We start from the raw sequence: 12,206 nt of genomic DNA, 5'->3' as shown, positions 1-12,206 counted from the left end.
TCAGGCCCTAAAATAATGGATCATGAAGTGAAAGATGCAGTGAAATTGAAACTTAAGTGAACATAGTCATCTCCATGCTAAGATGTAATTTAGTTTATCTTGCCAAATGCCATTTTATAGGCCTCTTTTGATCTCGAAATGTGCCCACTTTTTGTACTGGAATATTAATATTTTATTCACAATAAATATGTGGCTCTATGCATTGGTCACTTGTTAAATATAAAGGCTGCCTTGAAATAAAGAGTGGAACATCAATTGCTCTTCTTCTTCTGCCTTTTCGTACTTCAGTTGGGCAGTGTGCAACTCAATTCTGCTTTGTATTTGAGTGAACTTAAGAATGGATATAAATAAGGTTTCTAATTTTGTCAGGAACTGAAGACAAGAAAGCTCTCACATGATCTTGAAAACAGACATATTTTATTTTCTTGTCCTCAGTTTTGTTTTTTTAAATGTAACAAGACACAAATAGCAAATGTTCTGACGTACCCATAATTTTAAAAAAAAATCAATCAGTTACAAGTTATATGTGTTCATAGTTAAGATTATGTGACTTTTGAAACACACTACATAATGTGCTTTATTTGTAGGTACTTATAAATTCATTGAGCCGCCTCTATGGACTTCCGTACTTAAATAAAGTGGTTGTTGTTTGGAATTCTCCTAAGCCACCTCTTGAAGATCTTCGCTGGCCAGAGATAGGCGTTCCAATTCATGTAAGCAATGTATTCTAACTGGGACAGTTAGCTGATTCACTATAAAACTCAATGAAATTTAATATAGTAGATTTAGTACAGAGTTAATGGTAGAGTACTTTATTAAACTTGTTGGAGAGATTTACTTTGTTGTATCCTACATAAGGTTTAAATACTCCAGTAATCCTTTGTATTATGATCAACAACGTATTTTGTATATATAGTGTGCTGCTGTACTACATTCATAAAACTTTCACTGCACTGCATGTTTTTGTATTTTCCTTATTTAGCATTGTTTACCTGCCACTTTTAATGAATCGCTGATAAGGATGAATGGTGATTATGTGAAACTGATGAAAGAACACTCACAAAGAAACACCCATGTTCACGCCAGAACTCGAACCTGGGACCTTCAGTGGTGGGATCGTCAGTCTATCATTCAACATGCTTAGCCACCAAGGGTATGGATATTTTTGTTTTGTGTTTCTTGAGTATGTGTGGCTTGACAAACACAGTATTCGATGAAGCTAGTACCAAATTCAGTACATATAGACAGAAGCAAGAAAATGTTTTAATTTAAATTGCTCTATTTGTGAAGCTTTCATGAGGTTGTATTCTGCACACTTTTTTTTTTTTCAAAGCAAATTTGTAAAAGTAATTGTTGCGACTTGAACCTTGTTAATCTGTTAATGTGTGTACAAAGCATTGTAACTGTATACATTTTTATACTTTTTTTTATTAGTATTGAATGTGATATTACTGATTAGGACTGAGCCGATAATGATGTCGATGTATCAGCATCAGCTGATATCAATGGTATTTGCTGATACTTTTCCAGCACTTTCGTCTGCAAAAATACCATTTCCACATAGTCTAATTTATCCTGCAAATTATGCAAAATTTGATGGTTTCATTTATTTTGCGCCACCTTTGTGGGGCAAAATAGATTTTTGTGTTTACATACCAGTTATTTTAACATTTTGATGTAATTCTTGAATATTTTGAAGAAAGTTGATATATATAATTGGAGCACAATTGGGGGAATTGATATTAATCAATAATATTTTGAATAACTTTTAATTCATGGTGGTTGCGGTAAACGCGGTTTAAAATTACTTACGTGAAATTTAAAAGATTTCGTAATTCCGCGTTGCACAATTTAATGGTTCAATCCTATTAACTTCGAAGATCCACTGTCTTCATTCACAAAAGGGTACGGCATTTGAAGCGGAGATGGTACCGCGTCAGTACATTGTTTGTTCCCGGGCGGCGGTGGTTGAGATTTTTCCCGTTCGGCAGCACTGGCGCGCGCATCTTGGTTTGCGTCATCTGCTTCCTGTTGTCCGGTGGCGTTGTCAGTTGGGGGTTGGGGGGCTGGGCCGTGTTGCTCGGTAATGTGCCGTTCCTGTTCCCCGCGTGGCTGGAGGGGGGTCGGGTATGTGCATAGCATCTTTTCTTTTTCAGGTCGGGGATCTTTCTGAGGACAGGGTGCCAAGTTGGGTGTGCTTGTCCATTGTCCAGGTTTAGTGCTTGTTTCTGCTGGATGATAGCATGGGTTTCTTTGATGGTGTTTTCTATGACAGAGCCGGTTGGGTGAAGTATGGATATGGAGGAGATGGTGTGGTTAGTGGAGTGGAGGTGTTGGGAGAGGCCTGATTTAGGTGTGTCGTTTTTGGAATCTTTTACATGTTCGTTGATCCGTTCTTGGACGGTGCGGATGGTTCTGCCAATGTAGGTGTTGTGGCATTGGCATGTGGTCTTGTAGACACCGGGGGATGCAAGTTTGGGTAGGTAGTATCTCTTGAAGTTGGGTAGTGCTCTTCCGATTTGGGATATGGGTTTGTGTGCTACTCGGATGTTGAAGGGTTTGAGGGCCTTGGCAAATTTTCCAGATGTGGTGGGGTGGTATGGAAAGGCGATCCATTTGGGTTTAGGATTTTGGTTCGGGTTATCTCTGTTTCTTGGATGTCTGAACTGGGTTTCTGTTTTTGCGCACCACATGGATAGTTGGCGCTCGGTGTAACCGTTGTTTAGGCCTATTTCTGTTACGCACGCTATTTCATCTTGCAGGTCATCTTCTGTGCAGCTGTGTGTGAAGGCTCTTCTGTAAAAGTTCATCCATACTCCAGCTTTCTGTTTTGGTGGGTGGTTGGATTTTGCATGGATATACTGGGTGCCCGAACCTGGTTTCCTGTATACGGATGTGACGAACTTGTCTTGGAGTCGTCGGATGCTGAGGTCGAGAAAGTTGAGGGGTCCATTTTGTTCCCTTTCAACGGTGAAGTTTATGTTGGGATGTATGTTATTGAGGGCAGTTAGGAGAAGGGTTAGGTCCTCTTCCTGTTTGTAAATGACTATGGCGTCATCGGCATATCTTTTGTATCTTATATGAGCAAGCTCTGGTTGGGTGAGAATTGACTTCTCGGCCACATGCAGCACTATGTTGGATAGGGGTGCAGAAAGGGGGTTGCCCATCGCTAGGCCCCCTGTCTGGTGGAAGAAACTGTCCTTGAACTGGAAATAGTTGTGGGTGAGGCAGGCTTGTAGAAGGTTGCAGATTTCATCAGTTACAAATGGAGGCGTGTTATTGCTGAGTAGCCAAGTTCTGGTGGAGTCAAGTGCAAGGCTGATCGGGATGGAGGAGTACATGTCCACTACGTCTATGCTGGCTAGTTTGCAGTTGTCGGCTTTGACAAAAGAGGTGACAAATTCTTTTGCCTCGAGGCTGTTTTTTAGGCAGTAGGTGAGTTTGTCATTGTGGGCGGTCAGTTTCTGGAGGAGCCATTTGGTTAGGTGGACACTTGGTTGATTGAAGCCGGCCACTATGATTCTCAAGGGGGTTCCTGGTTTGTGAGTTTTTGGTATGCCATATGCACAGGGAAGGCTGGGGTGGGTGTTCCTTAGTTTCTTCTTTTCACTATCTTGAAGGAGGGCACAGTTATCTATGGCTCGGCGGATGGCTGTATTGTATCTGCTTGTGGGGTCACGTTTCAGCTTTTTGTAGCCGTCAGAGTTTAGTTTTGCTTGCATTTTGTCACTGTATTGGCCTTTTCCCATTATGACGTATTGATTACCCTTGTCCGATTTTATGCACCAACATTTGTTGTCTTGTAGCCACTTTCGGAATTCCTGTGTTGTGTTCCTTAGTTTATTGTGCACTGTGGGTTTATGTTTGCAAAGGGTAATCACACCCACCCCAGCCTTCCCTGTGCATATGGCATACCAAAAACTCACAAACCAGGAACCCCCTTGAGAATCATAGTGGCCGACTTCAATCAACCAAGTGTCCACCTAACCAAATGGCTCCTCCAGAAACTGACCGCCCACAATGACAAACTCACCTACTGCCTAAAAAACAGCCTCGAGGCAAAAGAATTTGTCACCTCTTTTGTCAAAGCCGACAACTGCAAACTAGCCAGCATAGACGTAGTGGACATGTACTCCTCCATCCCGATCAGCCTTGCACTTGACTCCACCAGAACTTGGCTACTCAGCAATAACACGCCTCCATTTGTAACTGATGAAATCTGCAACCTTCTACAAGCCTGCCTCACCCACAACTATTTCCAGTTCAAGGACAGTTTCTTCCACCAGACAGGGGGCCTAGCGATGGGCAACCCCCTTTCTGCACCCCTATCCAACATAGTGCTGCATGTGGCCGAGAAGTCAATTCTCACCCAACCAGAGCTTGCTCATATAAGATACAAAAGATATGCCGATGACGCCATAGTCATTTACAAACAGGAAGAGGACCTAACCCTTCTCCTAACTGCCCTCAATAACATACATCCCAACATAAACTTCACCGTTGAAAGGGAACAAAATGGACCCCTCAACTTTCTCGACCTCAGCATCCGACGACTCCAAGACAAGTTCGTCACATCCGTATACAGGAAACCAGGTTCGGGCACCCAGTATATCCATGCAAAATCCAACCACCCACCAAAACAGAAAGCTGGAGTATGGATGAACTTTTACAGAAGAGCCTTCACACACAGCTGCACAGAAGATGACCTGCAAGATGAAATAGCGTGCGTAACAGAAATAGGCCTAAACAACGGTTACACCGAGCGCCAACTATCCATGTGGTGCGCAAAAACAGAAACCCAGTTCAGACATCCAAGAAACAGAGATAACCCGAACCAAAATCCTAAACCCAAATGGATCGCCTTTCCATACCACCCCACCACATCTGGAAAATTTGCCAAGGCCCTCAAACCCTTCAACATCCGAGTAGCACACAAACCCATATCCCAAATCGGAAGAGCACTACCCAACTTCAAGAGATACTACCTACCCAAACTTGCATCCCCCGGTGTCTACAAGACCACATGCCAATGCCACAACACCTACATTGGCAGAACCATCCGCACCGTCCAAGAACGGATCAACGAACATGTAAAAGATTCCAAAAACGACACACCTAAATCAGGCCTCTCCCAACACCTCCACTCCACTAACCACACCATCTCCTCCATATCCATACTTCACCCAACCGGCTCTGTCATAGAAAACACCATCAAAGAAACCCATGCTATCATCCAGCAGAAACAAGCACTAAACCTGGACAATGGACAAGCACACCCAACTTGGCACCCTGTCCTCAGAAAGATCCCCGACCTGAAAAAGAAAAGATGCTATGCACATACCCGACCCCCCTCCAGCCACGCGGGGAACAGGAACGGCACATTACCGAGCAACACGGCCCAGCCCCCCAACCCCCAACTGACAACGCCACCGGACAACAGGAAGCAGACGACGCAAACCAAGATGCGCACGCCAGTGCTGCCGAACGGGAAAAATCGCAACCACCGCCGCCCGGGAACAAACAATGTACTGACGCGGTACCATCTCCGCTTCAAATGCCGTACCCTTTTGTGAATGAAGACAGTGGATCTTCGAAATTAATAGGATTGAACCATTAAATTGTGCAACGCGGAATTACGAAATCTTTTAAATTTCACGTAAGTAACTTTTAATTGTTACAAATTTCAAGCATTGGTATTGGTGGGAATCACTAGGAGTATTGGCCTTTGAATAAGTTTGATTTGATTTGATTTTGATTTGATTTAGTCTATTTTACTTCGTGTTTTGTGCCTCTTGGCTAATTTGCGAAGATGGGGGATGAGTGATGAAATGATGAAATTGATGAATGGACATTCACAAACAACCAAGCCCGACCGGGATTCGAACCCGGGACCCTTGGCATCACAGCACGATGTGCTAACCACTCAGCCACAGGGTCGGGCGCGTTTGAATAAGTATCTGTTCAAAGTCGTATCAGCTAAGCCACTAAAAACAGTGCAGATCTTCAAGGAAAAATATTCGTGAGAGTCATCGTATTACTTCAGAATGTAGTATATTCATTAAAATGTTCTGGAAACATGTTGCTATGAATACACCCTTGCATAACATAGAGGCTAATAAGGAGTGTAGAGCTTAAAACAAGGATGCTCCAGCACTGCCTCTTGTACCCTCATGGTGCCACCAACATTTTCTGATCGTGATTTATTGGGATAGCTTACTTATGTGGAAAGGAGACTGAACCTTACTGTGCCTTTAAATTTTCAGGTTGTCAAAGCTAGTCACAATAGTCTCAACAATCGTTTCCTTCCATACGATGTCATAGAAACAGAAGCTATTTTATCAGTGGACGATGATGCTCATTTGAGACCTGACGAAATTATGTTTGGCTTTAGGTAAGTATAAATCTAACCTCAGCAAAAGAGTGCTTAACATATGCATGGAGTAACAAGATAACATAATTTTCAACACTTAAATGATTAAACCATGAACAGTGGTTATGCACCAGAAATAATAACGTGAACCACACAAAAATTAGATTTGGACTAAAATTAAACGTACACTTGACTGAGCCTTTGCTAAAATTATGTCCTTACCAGGAGATTTTAAAAACGGGAAACATATTAAGGAATATTGCTTTGATGCAAAGAAAAAATTAAGTATAATTATAGGTGAATAGAACAACATTAAATTCTTTGAGCTCATATTTCAGGTTCAATTTCTTTGAAATATGAGAACCATTCTGTCTTTCAACATACAAACTAGCAAAATGAACCATAATTTGAATTGTTAATTTGGCTTCACTAGGTGAAGCTATTAAAATTAATGTACTAACAAAGCTAGTTAAAGTATGGTCTTAACCATGAAAACATTTGTAAGGGGTGTCTCAGAAATATTTTTGATTTTGAATCTGCCTCTGGGGCAATTCACTCATTACGGAGAAATGAGATAGATCGCAAACGCTTGGCAATATTGTTAATATTTAGTTGCCATGGATCACTTTACGGGGCAGCAACGTGCTTTTTGTATTCGTGCATTTTATAAAAATAATGATTCTTATGTTGATGTGCATCGTTTGTACCGGCATCATATTAATGTTACGTTTTGGCCATAAATCCACTAAGTGGAAGCGGCAGTCTCCACCATGTTACGTTTTGACCATTAGCCGGCTTAAACTGCTTGGCTGCGAGAGGTTGTATTTGTAAGTGAGGAGTCGGAAAAATTAATGCTCTTGCCCCTTACCAATATTTATTTAGGATTCAAGTTCACGCCCAAGCCGGATCAAAAGGTAATTAAACTTTTCTCTTGTAGCCTATGGTTATTACAAGCATAAAAACACAGTTTTTTGTTGTGACGTTTCAGGAGAACACACGCTCCCTTTATTTTTAGTTTGAGTCAGACTAAAAATAAATGTCTGATGAAGGGAGTGTGTGTTCTCCTGAATCGTCACAATGAAAAACTGTGTTTTTTTGCTTGTAATAACCGAAGACTACAAGATAAATAATTGTAGAATGCAAGCAATACACACATACAAGAAGAAGGTAATTAAACACCGATAATAGAAAGACCAGTTGTCATCACTGTACCTGTTGATGTTCCTGCAGTGCGGGGTACAGACCAAACTTCCGAGCAGGTACACTCTACGGTTCACACACTAAGGCTACTCGCTTCCGACTCCCTTGGCCACTAACTTCTGACTCCCCCAGTGACCTCTTGTCACCGGGGAGTTGTGCTGATTTTGCATTTAATGCCAGCTCGTGACATTAACATTTGTTTCATATTTTATGACATCAACATTTCAATTGAGACACGAACATGTAAAAGGTTGTTTTAAGTCCCATTTCATGTTCAGATGTGCTCATCAGGACTACATGTTCACTTTTAACCCTAGCTTACTGCTTCCTTTGCTGATTATATATGTGCAGTTATTTATTTATTATAATAATTACAAAAATTACAATTATTAATAAAAAAGATAATAACCAATTATTGCTTGAGTGTGTCACATATATTTTATCATTCACTAAGACTCACAAAATCCATAAACAATTTTTTGTATTTATGCTTTTTTGTCTGTAGAAGTGCAGTTGTTTGTTAAATATAATAATTACCATCATTACCAACCAATTGTAGACTGTCACTGGCAAGGGTGTCTCGAATGAGACACATTCAAACATGGCATCTGATAAGTCCACCAAGTGGATTTTGCATCCTATTTACATTACATTTATGTTTTTATGAGCAAAAGTAATACAGAAGTATTGGGAACATCCTAGTGAACAATGTAATTTCTTTTCAAACAGTTAAAAAATCTAAAAAATAGATGTGCTGGGCCTGCAAGTTCCCTTCCCCCTTGGTAAGCTTGGGTTAAAATTGTATCTGAACCACTATGCAATATGTGTCCACTTGGATTGCCCAATATCTGTCTCTTGGCTGCTTGATCATGTAAATTTTTTTATCTAGTTGTAAAATATGTCACTACAAACCTGTAAACTCATAACAGTAACTTCAAGTGAAATAGGTTAGCTGTAATTGGTAAAAAGCCAAAAAAGTCAAAATTCCCAGTTTTTTTTTCAAACAAGCCTGCTTTTTATAGTAAAAAACCATCCATTCAAAAAAACTGACTTTTTTGCAGCTCTACTTTTGTGTAATAAGAATAGTTTTAAAATCAAATTTAGGTTTTCATTCACCATTTTAACACCGAAATGACATTTTATATACCCAAAATATGCCCAGTTTTTATACCGAAATCTTGATCTTTTATTCACTATAAATATTAGGGTGAATCAAATGAAAACAGAATAGTAGATGTATTGGGTTATATTTATGTATGTGTGTGGCAGGAACCCTGTGTAGAGGTAGAGCAGGAGGTAAGGATGGAAACCCCTACTTGCATAATGGACTCCCCCTAGATAGTCGCATATGAGCACGTGAAATGTGTAGGCGGTCTGGCAGAAGTGTCGTCCAAGAAAGCGAGCAGGCAGACAGTCAGTCAGGACTGGAGTTTGTGAAGTGCAGCCACGAATAAAGGCAGTCTATGGAGAACATGCTCTGTCATTGACCTGTGTGCAGGACTGGCACAAGCGTTTCCGCAAGGGACTGGAATCTGTGAAGGATGATGAGCGACCTGGTCAAGCTCACGTCGTCATCACGGACACTCTGGTGGAACAAGTCGACCGGGTAATCCACGCAAACAGACGAGTCAGCATCAGGGACATCAGCATGGATGTGGGAGTGAGTTTCGGTTCCGTACATACCGTCATTACAGACAGACTGAAGTACAGGAAAGTGAGTACATTGAGTGCCGCACCATCTCATGGATCATCAGAAGAGCCTCCGTATGGGATTGTGTATGCAGCATCTTCTGAGATATCATTCCAAGGACAATTTCCTGGAACGGGTTTTGGCAGGTGATGAATCTTGGTGCCACCACTTCCAACCCGAAAGCAAACAACAAAGCCAAAAGTGGAGACATCCGAGCTCTCCACTGCCGAAGAAGTCCAAGATGGTGCAGAGTAGTGGCAAAGTGATGCTGACATGTTTTTTTGATCATGAAGGATCATTCTCCTTGAGTTCCTGGACCATGGTCAAACGATCAATGCTGCTTGTTACTGCAGTATCCTCCACCGTTTGCACGCAGCAATCAAGGCCAAACAGCCCGGCCTGTTGTCCTCTGGAGTAGTTTTGCTACATGACAACGTACGGCCACATATATCAGCTATGTCAGCTGTTACAAAGAACATGTTGGCGATGTTTGGGTGGATATTGTTGGAACACCCACCGTATAGACCTGATCTATCGCCATGTGACTTCCATATCTTTGGTCTATTGAATAAAGGCATTGAAGGCTCGGTGCTTCCACTCGGACAATGACATCATGAACAATGTTCGCAACTGGTTCCGATCTCAGCCAAAGGAGTTCTACGAGCAGAGTATTCACCACTTGGTGAAACAATGTGACAAGTGCTTGTGTAAATTTCGAGATTATGTTTGAAATAAACCGTGTTGATTTCATTCTGTGGCCCCTGTTCCATTTTCATTTGATCCACCCTTATATGTAGCTCTATTCATGACACCCAGATCCAATCACTGTTGCTATTCTATTAACAGTTGATAATTGTAGGATCAATTTTGCTAACAATGTCCCTGCTTGTGTACACCAAATCACAAATCTCCCCGGCATAAACCATGGATTTTAAGTATCTCAAAGATAAAAGTCAAGTGCTGTCAGATGCTGCTTTTGTAACAGCCACTCACCACTTGCTCAGCAACCTATGCAACGTCCTGGAAAATGGTAATCAAGGTATTCTCATGCAGCAGTGAAAATGAAGGCTCTCACTATAATTCCAGATGTTTGGGAAACCATGTACTATATATTGGGTCAGCTTTGTTTTAACATTGGATACCACTGCATATATACTCAGTTCAAAGAAAACTATGCGAGATTTCTTTAATTTTGAATATATAGTTACACTTCTAATTTTGCCTGCGTTTGTGTGTGCATACTCATTTTTTTAAAAAAGTAAATGATATAAATTTGAATAATTTTCGTGTTATCATCCTCTAATTGAAAGTATGTTTTGCAGAGTATGGCGAGAACAGAGAGATCGCATCGTAGGTTTCCCTGGAAGATATCATGCCTGGGACTTAAAATATGATGGATGGCTGTATAATTCCAATTATTCTTGTGAATTGTCAATGGTCTTGACTGGTAAGTTGAAGTTTTCAACAGTAATATATACCTAGATTCGATAATAATGATGTGAAAGTTGTAATAAGTTTTGTAATTAAGTATTATTTTATGCCATCGTTGAATACAAAATGTTTAAAGGTCGCTTCTAAAAGCCCTTTTTTCTGCTGAATTAAAATAATAATAATATGAGATTCTTAGAAATTACTGTTGGTGAAATAATGGTCATAACATGCCTGAAAGCCAGAGATCTCAGGTTCACACCCTGATTAAGGTATGTGTGTGTCTCATCATCCATACATCATACATCCTAATCATTGTGATTAAAGAAATGTGTGTGGCAATTATTAGTTGTTCCATTCTATGGATTTTATTGTCAATACAGTAGAACTCGGATTTCCAATTCTTAGATTTTTATGTGTTATCAGGGTGTCTACAACTGAAAATCCTTTAAAAGTTGATAATTTATTTTTTCTGGACAAGTAATGACATGTACGTAACTTGGGACTTAACTTGGGGGGAGGGGCAGGTACGAACTTGAGGCTTAACTTTTGGGGGGACAGAGTCAAAAAGTTTTTCATCCCATAAAAATGGTGTCCACGATTATTTGATAAATAACTATTACATTTGCGGAATCATAAATATTATGATTTATTACTTAGCTCCTTAGGTTTTAGGATGTTAACAAAAGTACCTTTAACTTGTAAATTTTAACAAACCTGAAGATTTTGGGGGCAAACGGTGCCTCTTGCCCCTGCAAAGTTACGCCTATGAGTAATGGAAATACCAGTGAAATTTACTGTTTTTCTGGAAAAATCAAAATGTTTGTAATCAGTGGCAGCGATTGGTTCCAATACCAGGTGGCAAGGTGCCAAAACTGGGGGAGGGGGGGGGGGCAAAGACAGTATATTTCCCTTTGTGGATAAGGTTTAGCATAGTGCGGGGGCAATAGTTGCGAAAAGTGGGTGGGCAGGGGGACAACTTCCCCCCCCCCTTGCCACCACTGTATTATTGATGCTGTAATTGTTATGATTTTTTTGTAGATAATGATTCCTTGTTTACCATTAGTCAGTAGGTGATAAGTATTATCTAAAAGCTCACCTCTATTCAGCAGTCAATTTCTGCTCAGTTTTCCTTCTCATTATTACTTCTGACTGTGCTGTTTATCTAATGTGTAGTGACTCTTCTTGCAATGCATGAATTGCCCTAATGACTTGGTCTAGAGAAGTCAGGGAATTTTGTTTTTATGAAATTGTAGACACCCTTGTGATGTCAAACAAATATTTCAAAATTATGATTATGATTGTTTTATTCAGTTTTGGGAATTTCCACCAGAATTATATGTGCATTTTTGACTTGATGGTAGACTAACTACACTGTAATGATGCTTATCTTCAGTCTAATCAACCACAAAACAATGATTTGACACTAGAAAAGCTTTAAATTTGAAATTACGTGTATTGGGGTGTAAGTACAGGTTAGCAATGTTCTAGCATCTGGACCAATTGCCTAGACAATCC

General features: G+C 40.4%; 1 protein-coding gene across 2 annotated transcripts in view; it reads left to right on the top strand.

The window, feature by feature from the left end:
• botv (exostosin like glycosyltransferase 3) overlaps positions 1–12,206 on the top strand; it is a 607,246-nt gene that overhangs the window by 104,530 nt on the left and 490,510 nt on the right. For both annotated transcript variants that reach the window (XR_014442305.1, XM_083129802.1), the window contains exons 9-11: positions 588–713; positions 6,264–6,391; positions 10,583–10,707. Coding sequence is in view for 1 of the 2 variants with exons in the window: in XM_083129802.1 (XP_082985928.1) it covers positions 588–713; positions 6,264–6,391; positions 10,583–10,707 (379 nt within the window). In the remaining variant the exon portion in view is untranslated. The remainder of the gene's footprint in view (positions 1–587; positions 714–6,263; positions 6,392–10,582; positions 10,708–12,206) is intronic.

The sequence above is a fragment of the Lepisma saccharinum genome, chromosome 10, assembly GCF_977018435.1.
Source record: "Lepisma saccharinum chromosome 10, izLepSacc3.1, whole genome shotgun sequence".
Classification (NCBI taxonomy): Eukaryota; Metazoa; Arthropoda; class Insecta; order Zygentoma; family Lepismatidae; genus Lepisma; species Lepisma saccharinum.
The sequence above is the reverse complement of the archived record's forward strand: the minus strand, read 5'-3'. Positions and strand labels throughout refer to the sequence as shown.